Raw genomic sequence first — 14,098 nt, forward strand, 5'->3', positions numbered from 1 at the left:
ACTGTTGAGTTAATCAATCATGTTCACCTTGGTGAAAAATTAATGTAAATAAAAATCGTTTACTCACTCGATTGTACCAACTATATTAACGGTTGATTATGAGACTGCTAATTTTCACCAAAACCGTCCATTTGCTTGATGAGATCGACTTAATAAATGATTTTTGTTTACATTATTATTTTGCAGGTACGATCGTTATTGATTAATTCAATTTTTAAACTGTTATAACCATTGATTTATATTGTTTTTTTTTTTAAAAAAGATTTACATTGTTAAAAGTACGCGAATAAGTGATAGATCGGACTCATATGTATATATTAGTTCGTATAATTTATTTTTTTTCTATTAAGAAATGGAAGACCAACGACCAGAAATCAAACCTCCTGGTAATGAAAGCCCGCACGTGTCAAGCACAAGAGAGCTTGTTTCTACCTTGCTGGCGCAACCCTATTGGTTCAATGACAACATCGCTTCAAATAATCAAATCCTATGTGGCAGAGAATATCAAAACCGTTAAAAAATCAAAAATCAAAAATCAAAGCGAAAAGTCATGGCTCGTGACCATCACGTGACAATCCAGCCGGTTTAACTTACCCACGAAGGAGCGGAGAAGGTGTCGGAGTCTAACACAGACTACGCGTTCTTCCAGAAAACAACGACCTTTATCGCCTACTATAAATTCTCCCCCAAAATGTCACCACCGGTTAGAATTAGGGTTTTGTAAATACGCACCTTGTTTAGCTTATGGAATTCGGCGGAAATCTTGACTTTTTGGACGACGGCGTTGACGTGATCGGAGAGATCGACTGGGATTTCGTATTCGAGGACGCGAATGGGTTAGACTCGCTCCAGGAGTTGGATAACGCGGCCGTCACGGCGGCGCCTGGGGCTTCGCCTTCTTCGTCGTCGTCATCGACGGTGGAGGATGCTCCGGCGAACGCGGAGTCGGGATCGATTGACACGTGGATCGGCGAGGTGGAGAACATGCTGATGAAAGACGACGACGGGAGTAAGGTGGCTTCGGAGGAGCCGCCTAAGGAGTATTATGAGAACTTTTTGGCGGATATACTCGTGGACTCGCCGTCGACGGAGTCACCCACCGACGTGGATTCAAATTCGAATGGCTCCGCCGAGTCGGACAAGGAGAAAAGCGGTGGATCGCCGATCAACAATGATACGGATGCTGACGCAGACGCTGATGATCCTGTCTCCAAGAAGAGGAGAAGGTACTGTTAGTTTATTGTTTCATATTAGTCTTCAATTGAATATTGAGATGAAGAAGAATGCATAATTATATTTCTAGTTTATTTATTTATTTATTTATTGGTGTAGCTATGTAAGCTATTCGAAATGATTTTACAATTTGCATGAACATATGTTTATATGTCCTCTATAGGAGTAATCATATTCAGAGACTCAGTTCTAACTGTAATGATATGATATAAACTCGGGCAAATATTGTGATGATAGCTCTCCATTTTTATTGATGTAGTCTTGGTTTACAAGTTTAGTCTATGCAGAAAGCTGAACTTATATCCCGATTGTTATGCATTGGTAATTGGAGAAATCAAAAGAGAATGAATCATGATAATTTGATAATTGTTATGATTATGCTTTAAAATTCTTCCTTTTCAGTGGTAAATGAAAAAGAATCTGAATTGAGGTGGAATGTATTAGATAATTTAGATATATATTCGATATGATCTGATAGTAGTGGATGTGGTTTGTTATCATTCCAGGCAGCTGAGAAATAAGGATGCAGCGATGAGATCAAGGGAGAGGAGAAAAATGTATGTCACAGATCTGGAGATGAAGAGCAAGTACTTGGAAGGCGAATGCAGGAGGCTGGGGCGTTTGCTTCAGTGCTGCTATGCCGAGAACCATGCTTTGCGACTTAGTCTACAGATGGGCAATGCATATGGCCGTGGTGTTTCTGGTACCAAGCAGGAGTCTGCTGTGCTCGTTATGGAACTCCTGCTGTTGGGTTCCCTGCTTTGGTTACTGGACCTCACGTGCCTATTCACCCTGCCTCTAATGCCCCACCTACTACTACTAACTCTAAATCAAGAGCAGGCACACAAAGCTCTAGAAGGTGTGGGTCCAAGAGCAAGAGGGGGAGCAAGTAAGATGATTTTGGCACTTCAGTCTCAATCTTTTGTAAAGACTAGGAGGTGCAAGGCGTCGAGGACGAAGATGAAATATGCTTTTCTTGTCTCTTGAGTTCTAGTGAGCTTTGCTCTCCTCTCCCTTAAATTTGAAGAACTACTGTGAAAATCTCTCAGCTGGTTGGCTGGTTTTCTTTTATTTGTTTTCCTTCAATGCTGGTTCTTTACGCATTAGGTGTATTAGGTTAAAATGCCGGCAGATGGCCTTATCGGGTGAACTATTTGATCTATCGTTTACATAAGCTATGTTGTTAAGTATGTTACGAAATCTTTCCAACTCTCTTAATAACTTTGTATATGTCAATCAATCTTTCCGACTATGCTCTTATTAACTTTGGATATATCAATTGTATCTCGAGTCTCTTCCTAAAATGATGATATTGCTTCTTCGAAAGGGCTTTGCATACGTTGTCTGTTGTTAAAGTAAATTTTCCGCTTCAGACTGATCCAGTATCTATTACTGTGGAGGATAATTATGATATAGACGGCCGAAATTCTAACAGCGGTCTTTACTTTAGCCATTCAGAGACATGTACGGCCGAATCACTGCTTTGGTTCTGCTCAGTTCTGCTCACTGACCACCTTGGGGCTGCTTTCAAACCATTATTTTGCTATTTTGCTTCCTTCTGTAGGGGACTCAAAACGGCAGCAATAGATATCCGATCCTCCACGACTTCAAGCTTCCTCTCGCAAGCTGCTTGAGGCATCTGCAGCACATGACACTTCTAGCTGCCTCCAAATCTCCTTTTTCTCTGTTCACATCAGTTGTGCTTAAGCTTGAACTTATAATTATTTGTTCCAAGCTTATATATTGTTTTCTATCACATCTATCAATAAACCTTTGCAGCACTTACACTTTGGTGTTCATATTTTCAGATTGCCCTATATCTAGAAGGCAAGTTAATCTGAGATTGCCTTACAGCATTGCCTTCTATATATGTTATTAATTTTATAACAATAAGCTCAGTAATAAATCTGAAATGCGCATATATATATTTGCTACACAACCCGCTGCAACGCGCGGGAAGCTGTCTAGTTGAGTCTATATTGTTCAAGTAACAGGACCAGTTCACAAATGCATAAAAGTATGGATTAATTACAAAACATCACCTAAACTATGATGTTATTTTTATTTTCATACCTAACTATCAAAAACTTGCATTTTCATACCCTAAGGTTCATTCCGTTAGCATTTTCATATCCTGACTACTAACACCGTTAAATTTTGAAGGCATTTTCATCATTTCAATAAATGTATCGTTTTTACATGTAATTTAACAAAATAATTTATTTTTTGAGGTTATCAATACAAATAGAACAATTTACTTTAGCAAAAATATTTATAAAAAAAAACTCCAAAATGAAATATTTATTTTTGCAACAATAGTAATAAAAGTTAGTAGAACTCTTGTATATATGTATATATATTTTTGGAGTTACATGTTAAGAAAAACAAAATAAAATAAATTAAAATATATAATTAATATAAATTATATCAAGAAAATATCGAATAATCGATAGAAATTTTATCAAATTTTATATAAAAATGGTATATTTAACCAAAAATAGATTAAATATAAAATATCAGAAATATATGAAAATTAATATGGATGTTTGTAAAAAACAGAAAGTTCGAGGAAATATCGAGGATATCGTGCATATTTTAGTCCGTGAACACAATATTGATTTGGATGAAGAAATGGTGTTCTCGAGTTTGAACAATAGCAATGAATTAAACATATTTAATTTTAATATCAATTTTAATGTATAATTTTTAATTTCAATTATAAAGATATCATGAATTGACATAAACGCTCTTGATTATTATCAAAATTTAACGGTGTTAGTGGTCAAAGTATCAAAATACTAATAGAATGAAACTTAGGGTATGAAAATGTAAGTTTTTTATAGTTAGGTATGAAAATGAAAATAACATCATAATTCAGGTGATATTTTGTAATTAATCATAAAAGTATAAAAGTTGACAAAGCAAGGTCTTATTGGTGCGTAGTAAAAGCAGGGGAGGATCGAGGTTGTTCCAGTCTTCCAGATCGAAGAAGCTGAAGGCCGGGTTTGGTGAGGGTGAGCATCATCTGTACGTATCTGTACTCTGTAGGTAGGTTTGAATAGAAAAGTCCGGTTTGAATAAACAAGTTATCAGAATGGCTGTATTTGACATTGTAAGCCTATTCTATTATTCAAAATTACAAATACAAAAACGTTAATTGCAATTAAACACACCATCATAACATATATACTTGTTTATATGAGCTAGCTACAGGATTGAATAGGTCAAAAGCTTGACCTAACAGGAAACTCCATGGAAATGAGAAATAACAACCAATATTCCTTCGTAAATGTACAGCTCTCTACGTCTGTCCGTCTGTCTGTCTCTATAAATAGAGTTGTTAATCCAAGTCATGGATACGTAGCTACGAATAAGTTGATCGAACATGTCTCAGAGACCAATTACAAGAGCACCAGCGGAGCAGCAAGTATCAGCTGATTCAAGCAGCAGCGACGATGAGGATAGGAAAGCTGTGCAGCAGGTGGCTTCTTCCATGTCCCAACGCGCCATCTCTCAAACCCTAACGGGCACAGCCAACCTAGCCAACCTGCTGCCCACGGGAACCCTCCTGGCCTTGCAACTCCTCGTACCAGTGTTCACCAACAACGGCTCCTGCGACGCCGCCACGCGTCCCATGACCTTGTTCCTGCTCCTCCTCTTGGCCCTCTCCTGCTTCCTGGCCTCCTTCACCGACAGCGTCAAGGCCCCTAACGGACAGGTGTGCTACGGCATAGCTACTCCCAAGGGCCTCTTTCTGTTCGACTCCTCCTCCTCAGCAACAGCAGCTGGTGCAGATTTGACCAAGTACAAGCTGAGATTCATTGATCTGGTTCATGCCCTTCTCTCCGTCTTGGTGTTTGGAGCTGTGGCCTTGAGGGACAAGAACGTGGTGGGCTGCTTCTATCCCATGCCTGCTCATGAAACTCAGGAGGTTTTGGACATTGTGCCCATTGGTGTCGGACTCCTTTGCAGTTTGCTCTTTGTCGTTTTCCCCACCACAAGACATGGCATTGGCTACCCACTCTCACCCTAAGCTAGCTTATAACAATTCTTTCGTATGTTTGGCGTGCAAGATAACTCTTCCCTAGCCAGGTCGTCGCTCTCTGTACATAATGTGAATTGAAATTCTCTACCTTGGTAGCTGAATAAATTAATTACTTACACGTTATCCTATCATTCAGGTTTCGTTTAAGAAAAGTTCCTATTATTTTCTTTGTTATCAGGAAAAATCGTCGAAATAATGTCTCACCTTATAGAAAAGCTAATCTTCAATATTTTAACTTTCAAAATTTTCAAATGGTATCTTACGTTATTCTATCGATTGAATATTGGTATCTAAAATCGTTAACACCGTTACCGAGACATATTTTGCAGGATATTTTCGTCTTACCATATTTTAATTCATTTTATCTCTCTAAAAATGTTTTCTTCTCTCTTAATCGTCTCTGTTCTCTCTGTCTCTCCAAATATTCGCCCGTGTTCTTTTTCTATCTCTCTCTTCAGTTCTTGATGCATTTCTAGCTGCCTCTACTTTCTTTGGACTTTGCCCCAAGAACGAAGGCATAATGGTCATGGAATACACAAGATCAAGAATCAATACGCATAAATAGTACTACATGAATAAAGTGGACATGACAATTGATCCAAATTTTTGTACTGTAAGCAGTATCTGTTTATTGTCTATTTTCACCACCTTTCTTGTGTTGTTCATGCTTCCACTACTCTCCAATTTGTTCATTTGTCACCATGAGGGGCAGGGACAGTGACATTGGAATTACCTACACCCCCAACCTCCCAAATTATCATGTATCATGGGACGGGCTTCCTTGTCCACACTTTTGTTATTTGTCTAGTTTTAGTTTTTAACCAGATTTTTCATTAGTAATTTTTTTGTGTACATGTGCTTCCTCCCTTTTGGGTCATTTACTGAAGTCATCCCAGATAAAACTTATTTGGATCATAATGACTTCATATTAAGCATCACATTCGTGTAACTTGCATTTCACCGGTGAGCTGAAATATCAGACTTCCTGGCTCCTCAAAACAAGTATTTCTCTATCAATGCAGTACTGCCTTTGTTACATTTGATAACTCTGAATACGGATACCTAGTGGGTCTCTTCCATGTACAATTAAGAAAAATAATAGTCGCCACTAATGACGGTTCATCTCAGCAAGAACAACTATCAACAATGAGGGAGAATCTAATAAATACCGCCCCATCCCAGCAATACCCTTTCCAATTGTCAATGCAAAATCAAGAAGCACCAGACTGGCTAACCTTCTTGCTTGTCAGTTGAATCCCCAATTGAACTGGCTTTGTGCTCCGAGCTCTCACTGATAGAATCCTCTTTCTTCTCCAATTCTGCTTTCTCAGCCTTCAAAATAAAATCATAGTACTCTTGATTCTCCTTCATACACTCATTCAAAGTTTTGAAAACCTCGACACACTTTACAGCAGCATAATCCTTGTTCTTCTCAGAATCTTTAACGCACTGTTCCCAAGCTGTGAATCTCTCTCCGCACGGACCTGCTTTCATGAATAAGCAAAATCCACACTCACCTTTCTCTTCGTCTTCATTTTCTTCTTCATATTCTTCTATTTCTTCTTCTTTTTTGACATTCTCTGATTGGTCGTCATCTTGCTGAGAAGGGAGCTGAAGTGTGGAGTTGGAAGAGTTAGGTCCAGCTGTGATGGAAGCACCTCCCATGGATGCTCAAAGCCTCTTAAACATGACAACATGGTAAAAATTTGGTGTCAGTAATAGTCAGAAAATATAACAAAGTAACTGCAAAAAGATATACATTTTCCAAAGTTGATGCAAACACAAGACTTTAGGCAAACGATTAGTTATATGGTTATTGATGACAGAAAAAAAATAGAGCTATCTAGAGATATTGAACATTTAACTCGAGTGCCTTGATGAAGGTTTATTATTACAGGACCTCTGTCCATCCAAAAAGTATATGACCCCAGTCGCCAAGAGCAAAACATCGTTCTCTCGAGTAGTAAACCTCAGCCCATCAACATGGAGAGACAAAAAGGGTTTTCATACCCAACATAATATTCCTTGTTAACAAAAAAAAAAAAAAAAAAGCAATCCTCCATTCTCCCTAACGGCCTAACAAAACAAACTATTAATATACTCAATTCCATTATTGAAACAAAACTGTCCAGATCAATATATTTTATCATGCAAGGTGAAAGAAAATTTTACAGGCAGATTCTCTGTACAAACAAACTAAAAACAGTTCAATATCACTTTCCAAATTTAATGAACGTACCTCTAAAGAGGTGTATCTCAGATTCTTGGCTAAACTTTAGCAAACAGCAAAGACAAGCCCGCATAAACTATATACACAAAACAATACTAAATTAAGTGTAAAAGGAAAAAAAAATTAGCTTGGTGCACAAATATCTGTCTGTTTTGAGGATCAACATAGGCAAAACTGAAAATGGATCTCATAAATTGTTGAAAATCAGAACAACTGGTGAGTTGTTTTGTTATGCAAAAGTTTGAGGGAAAACAGATATGACTACTGACAGTATCAACACTTCACATGAGGCCTATAAATAAAATGAAACACAAGCATACACAGATGTACTGATAAAGCAGAAAGTGGAAGTATGATCAGAAAACGTTTTAGGACGAAAAATCACAGGACTTCTCACAGAACTAGTACATAAATTAGACAATATGTTCAGATGGCCTGATCAGAATCCTCCTTATACACGTTGACTTCGAGTACAGGTGCACACATATTATTTTCTCCTCTTAGGCCTTAAGCTACAAACTTCATTAGACACTGATGGGACGAGGTTTATAAACTCCTCACATCAAACCATGCAGTCACGATGCTAACACCTAAACAAGGGCATACTCCTAGGTTGGCTGCAAGGCGATGGTTTCATAGTAGATTCCCCATTCACCAGATAGAAGCCTTTTCAACCTCAAATTTACACACACGCAAAACAAAAGAATTTCTTCTGAACTGTTGGGTTCTGATTCCATCTCACATTCCAACCTATTATGTATCTAACCTTACGCAAATCCTCAGCTGAGATTCTAATTGCTAAGGAACAAGCTTTGAATCTGTCCATGGCTATCACACTCAGCATTGAATGTGTCCAACAGTGTATAGTAACATAAACACCAAATACAGGTACTACATTTCAACATAAAAATTCAGAATCTTGAAACCTAAAAATTCAAAACATTGAAACCTATTACAGATACCCAACCTGGCCATCACATAAAATATAGAATTAAGGCATTGTATAAACCAAAGTAAGGCATACCAAAAACAAGAATAATTTTGATAGCTAGGTTATGGTGTTTGTAATCACAAGAATGCAGCCATGTATAAGTCATAAACAGAAAGTTTAACTAACCGTTGCGATATTTCCGGCACGGAAGTTTCGTTGACGGCGGCGCCGAACGGTCGAAGGCCAAGTCGTCGAAGCGAAGCGAGGGCTAATTTCGAAGTCGCAGGAAACCCAAACAACTCCAACTCACTACATATACACTATTTAATTTCAATTTCAGTTAATCACTTTTAATCAAAAATAAATATAAATGAAAACCGCGACGGCGTCGTTTCGGCATGTCCTGATTTTTCGGGACTGGGGCCGAAATGAAAGACGGACTGGCGCTCTTTTCGTTTTTGGCTCAGTATTTAATTCTGAATTTGGGAATTTGAGTAGGATTTCCGGCACCGAAGTTTCCTTGACGGCGGCGCTGAATGGTCAGAGGCCAAGTCGAGGGCTAATCCAAGTCGCTGGAAACACAAACAGCTCCAACTCTCTCTCTCTCTCTCTCTCTCTCTCTACTACTACTACACACTACCAAAAAATTTAAGCTTTCGATTAATCACTTTTTATTTTTAATCAAAAATAAATAAACGTAAAAACTAAAGACGACGTCGTTCCGGTGTCTGGTGGGGAAGAGTAAAAACGCAACCGCTTGTTTTCAATCTTTTTCATCATTTGAGCGGGATTGAGGCCAAAATGAAAGACGGATTGGCGCTCTTACTCAACATTTTGATTCTGAATCTCCAATAAATAATGTAAAGCTTCTTTTGGGTGCTGCAGGCTTCAAGTCCGGAGCTTCGTAAACTCTGGGTAGGTTCCTCTTCTAGTTCTACCTTCGTTTATTTGGTTTGATTCTCTGGGTAAGACTTTGAATTGTATTGAGAGAAAAGCCTTATTCTTTTGTAATTCTGGGCATGTGTTGTATTTTGTTTACCAAATTTACCCAGGTAGGAGTTGACGTTTTTAGTAGCAGATTTTCTTTATTTTGATGCATCAAGTGTTGTAGAGCGACTCAATTAAACAAACTAACCACTTTACTTGATTGTAAGCACTTTTGTAAGGAAATCACTAAATCTAATCTCTTATAAAAACCATACTTTTTCGAATAACCATACTTTATTCAAAAAAAAACCATACTTTTTCTTCTTATAGTGTGATTGGTTACAAAGAATGTGTGAGGATGAATTTGGTATTCTATTGCTTTTCATTAAGATTTTGTATCCCTAATGCTCTATACGTGTTTGATTTACCCAGTTTTCTTGTAATTCGGTTCAACTTTTGAGTGATACTCGTTCATTCCAGTTCATCATTTTAGGCCATAGAATAAGAATGGAAGTAACACAATCAAAATATTGACTATATTCATCTTGTCACTTTTAATTGAGATAAAGTATGTATGCGGATGAATTGAGGTCCGTAAAATGTTTTCTTCCAATTCCGAGAGAAAAAAAGAGATTACAATAGTTGTAGGGTTGATGCTCTTTTGATGTTAGATGTCATATACAGTTGCATAATTTTTCTTTTCATGTCTATAATTGAATGTTTGTAGGTTAGCAGAAACCAAGTAGAATGGAAAACAAGCATAAGTTATTGGCAACTGAAAGTTCTCAAGGTCAAGGAGTTTGTCCTAACAATATAGTAGATAGATTCAGTACTCTTCCAGATGAAATTGCTCTTCACATACTTTCATCGCTGGATTTTCAAGGTCTCACTCGAGTAGGTGCTGTGTCAAAGAGATGCTATGAGTTTTATCTCTTAACTCCGTCATTCTGCTTTGACGCCCGTCATGATAACATGAAGAACAAATCCATCAGGATGAATTGTTTCGATCAGTTCTTGCTACGTCGTGGGAATAATAAGATGCATCGTTTTCGTAGTGATTTGTGGTTACCCAAAAGCCTCTCTTGTAAGGTATCCCAAGTCATGACTTGGATCGATAAAGCAGCAAGCTGTAGTGTTGAAGTGCTTGTTCTTCGGTTGAATAATGTATCTAAGGGGATGACAGGATTGCCATCTTCCATATTTTGTTGTGGATCTTTGAGGTCACTATTGGTGGAAATGGGGGAGATTTTCAATGTGCCATCCTTTCCTTGTCCCAATAATCTCCAAAGCTTGAGCTTGACCTGTGTTAGGTTAACAGAGGGGTTTTCCAAATGGATCTCAAGTTCCTGCAAATGCATTAGAGAAATAAAGCTTAACAGCGTTCAAGCAGAAAATATAACCATTGCGAGCTCATCTTTGGAATCATTTACTTTTGACGCCAGTTCCGACCTCCGTTGTCTTAAAATCTCAGGTGAGAAACTTGAAAGTATACATATAAAGTGGAGATTATATGGCCCTGGCAGCAGATCATTACATGTTTGTGCTCCTAACCTGAAGTATTTGAAGTGGAAAGGGGATTTGTTGAGTCAATCACATCTGGGGAAGTTATTATCTATAGAAAGGGCTGAGCTTTTTCTGGAGTCCTGGTCAGACAGTGTCTGTGACTATCACAACACATTCGAGCTTCTTTGCAGTATATGCAGGGTTAAAACACTTATTTTAAGTGACAGGACCATTCAGGTATGCAAATTACACAGTAGACAAGCATTCTCTTTTAGTGAAAGCAAGATTATTTTGGATTAGGAATGCTGATTATATTTATATCTGCTCTACAGTCTTTTTGAAGCATTTTACAAGGAACAAACCTTGTCCATGAGCTTATCGAATGCATAGTAGGGTAGCTAATAGTTGATTTTGAACCTTTTATTTTCTTTTCAATCTATTGATGGCATTGATTTTTCTCTGATGCTATGGTATTGACGGATCAAGGGCTATTTGTAGTTTGGAAATAGGTTAGCTAGCTGTAACTGGTTTTTGTTTTTGGTTAAAAGAGTGCATGTACCTTTCCCAGTATAATATTTTGCCTTTACAATTCTGCAGGCTTTGTTTAGGGAAGGTTCCATGGCTGCACCACTCTTTGATACTTCTTACTTGCGTATCAAAACTGCAAACCTGGATAATGCTCTAGTCCCAGCAATGGTCTCTCTTATGAGAGGAATGTCAAATTTGAATACTTTGGAGATAAAGTCTGACCCTTCCTTAGTCTTCCTCAAACCGAAAGTAAGTTAAAAGTATATGTTTCTGTTCTCTCGCTCACACACCATAAAAAAAATGCAAAGAGGCTAGCATGAAGGGCATATTGATTTTGGTCAAAGTTCCATGGTTAGAATTGGATTTTATACATCTTAAATTATAGTTTTACAGTATTGTATGACCCTCTGCAAAATTTATGATAAATTTATAAAGCTTGGTCTTGCAATTCTGGGAATAACATGTTTCTTGATATTTGGTTAATCATCTGTGTCCTTATAAACTAATTCTAATTTATTGTGCTTCTTGCCTCTCCAGTCGTGTGGATTTAATGGGAAATACTGGAAATCCCAACACCTGGATTTTGTAAATCAGCTTAAGGAAGTAACAATACAACTTTCAAATGGTAACAATTCATGGCAGTTGGCAAGGTTTATTCTCGAGCATGCTCAGAATTTGAAGAAGATGACCATATTTTATCTACCCACAAAAGAACATGTTATCGAAAAGGTGAGTAACAGCAAGAAGGTCTCCTCTGCTACAATCGACTTTCACGAGAAAAACTGGAGATAAAAAAAAGGAAGGTTTAGTTTATCAAATAATATGTCGATGTTTTGGCCTTGTTTTTTATTTTGATACAGAGGGTGTGCTGTTTGAAAGAATCAGAATTTCGAATGCTTTGTTTCTAATGTTGCTGTAAACAGGACTGCTTCTACTTCTAGATGTTTGATGCTATATGAATTTTGGGGCGCTGTTTCTACTTTCCTATAGTGTAACTCTAGTACTGGATCGACATATGCACATAGCAAAAGCAAATTGTAGTTGCATATTTTAGATTAGTGCTCAAAAACCAGGTAAGCGAAAGATCTTATGCTTGCTGCTGCTAATGAAAATCACTAAGAGTATCTTATTGCTTTGTCCTTTTTCTCATAAAGGAATGTTTTTATCTTCTATTTGATAGCATTAGGCACAACCATAATGTATTTGATCAGCAATTATCAATTTCTGAAAATACGTAGTATTAGATACAATAAATTTTTTTTTTTTTCTAAAAGCAGGGACCGATTGCTATAATTGTTGGCGTTGTGAGTCTATGACTAGATAGAATAGACTCGAGCTATTCTATGGAAATTATCAACAATCATCCATCTGCAAAGGACGTCCGATGTCTTGAGCCTCAAATAGTGGTCTCATTTTCTCATCATTTAGCTGAAAATGAGCATGGCATAGACTCATAGAGGCACCTCACCTGAGGCCTTCAGTAACTCCACATTTTGAAAGATAGTGGGGTAATGCAAAACATGATACAAGAAAGTTGAAAAATTTCACGACTGGAGTAGAGTTCCTTCAAAAACACATAAGATGAGTTGAATCGTCGGAAATCTAAGGAATGCTGAAGTGATATATAAAATCCATAAACATACAGTAGTACTGTTTTATGAAATAAAGCTGTGCTTAAAAAGAGGTACACATAGATGAATAACGCATCTGCTTGTCTTGCAATCTTTTCAGACACTGGCGAACACAAGTTTGAGTTTCTGAACCAAACATTTAGGGTTTAGGGTTCTAGACACTGGCGCACAGAAGTTGAAGTTCCATTCATTGATCACACAAAAGTTGAAGTTTTCATGCATTGATCGATTTCAGAATTTGTGTCAAAGTTTCTTGATGGAAAACCAAACGGGTTATGACTTACCATGGAATCGAGATTTCTAGTCTCCAGTAAAGGTGTTCAAATTTCTCGATTGAAATAGAATGCATCTAATGTTATTTCTGGAGATCATATACTAAACTCACTAGTTCTGCATAATCTTAAGGGTTGCTAGCTCTTTGTAGCTTGAGAGCCAGTCTTGCAATTCGTTATATAAGCAATGCTACCTTTTTTTTTTTTTTTTAAACGTTTTATTAATAACTCACACACCCTACATATGTCTGTGAGGTTTGAACCCGTGACCTCAAAATTGTTAGTTAAACACCTTAATCAACCAAGCCACAGCTCACTGACAAGCAATACACTTTAAAACAAGGCCACAAGCTACCAACTTTTTTGTATCAGTGTTGGTAGTAGGGCTGGGCACTTAGTACCGGAATCCTGATCCCGTACCGGTCCCGTCCCGAAAGTTAGCGGGACGGGACGAGATAGGTTTTGAAAATAGCAATCCCGTCCCGTCCCGTTTTAACATTACCATAACGGGACGGGACGGGACGAGACTATCCCGAAAAATCCCGTCCCGTCCCGTAATATTAGAATACTTGATTTTATTCATTTTATACTTGATTTTTTAGGTTGCATGGTGTTACAATGCACTCAACCACACTTAATTTGGTCTAAAATAATACTTTTAATTTCATTCATGTTCTTTTTTTTTGTCTTGTGTGATTTTGGATATTTTTAGTTGTTGTTTGAGGGTTAATTTTTAATGTGGGATGTTTAGTACTTTTAAAGTGGGATGTAATTTAGCACCTATGCACCTATGTTCTT

At 37.6% G+C, this 14,098-nt stretch overlaps 4 protein-coding genes across 5 annotated transcripts; 3 read left to right on the plus strand and 1 right to left on the minus strand.

The window, feature by feature from the left end:
- Positions 1-615: 615 nt before the first annotated feature.
- On the plus strand, positions 616-2,824 carry LOC101310028 (bZIP transcription factor 60-like). The gene is made up of 2 exons (XM_004300038.1): positions 616-1,226; positions 1,740-2,824. Exons 1-2 carry the CDS (start codon positions 745-747, stop codon positions 2,218-2,220), a joined length of 963 nt encoding a protein of 320 aa, XP_004300086.1. The 5' UTR covers positions 616-744; the 3' UTR covers positions 2,221-2,824.
- Positions 2,825-4,289: 1,465 nt separating this feature from the next.
- On the plus strand, positions 4,290-5,516 carry LOC101310319. Its single transcript, XM_004300039.1, has one exon. It carries the CDS (start codon positions 4,619-4,621, stop codon positions 5,264-5,266), a length of 648 nt encoding a protein of 215 aa, XP_004300087.1. The 5' UTR covers positions 4,290-4,618; the 3' UTR covers positions 5,267-5,516.
- Positions 5,517-6,173: 657 nt separating this feature from the next.
- On the minus strand, positions 6,174-8,777 carry LOC101310609. Of its 2 annotated transcripts, XM_004300041.1 has the most exons (3): positions 8,626-8,777; positions 7,518-7,584; positions 6,174-6,958 (listed from the first exon to the last, which is right to left on the minus strand). In XM_004300041.1, the coding sequence occupies exon 3, from the start codon at positions 6,941-6,943 to the stop codon at positions 6,509-6,511; it is 435 nt and encodes a 144-aa protein (XP_004300089.1). In that variant the 5' UTR covers positions 6,944-6,958; positions 7,518-7,584; positions 8,626-8,777; the 3' UTR covers positions 6,174-6,508. The 2 variants fall into 2 exon arrangements, with proteins under 2 accessions (XP_004300089.1, XP_004300088.1); XM_004300040.1 differs by lacking the exon at positions 7,518-7,584 and having other exon boundaries at positions 8,626-8,771.
- Positions 8,778-10,113: 1,336 nt separating this feature from the next.
- LOC101298901 (F-box/LRR-repeat protein At4g14103-like) lies at positions 10,114-12,189 on the plus strand. Its single transcript, XM_004301560.1, has 3 exons — positions 10,114-11,106; positions 11,467-11,646; positions 11,935-12,189. The coding sequence occupies exons 1-3, from the start codon at positions 10,114-10,116 to the stop codon at positions 12,187-12,189; spliced, it is 1,428 nt and encodes a 475-aa protein (XP_004301608.1).
- Positions 12,190-14,098: the final 1,909 nt, after the last annotated feature.

Source organism: Fragaria vesca, linkage group LG5 (genome assembly GCF_000184155.1).
Source record: "Fragaria vesca subsp. vesca linkage group LG5, FraVesHawaii_1.0, whole genome shotgun sequence".
In the NCBI taxonomy this organism is placed as follows: domain Eukaryota; kingdom Viridiplantae; phylum Streptophyta; class Magnoliopsida; order Rosales; family Rosaceae; genus Fragaria; species Fragaria vesca.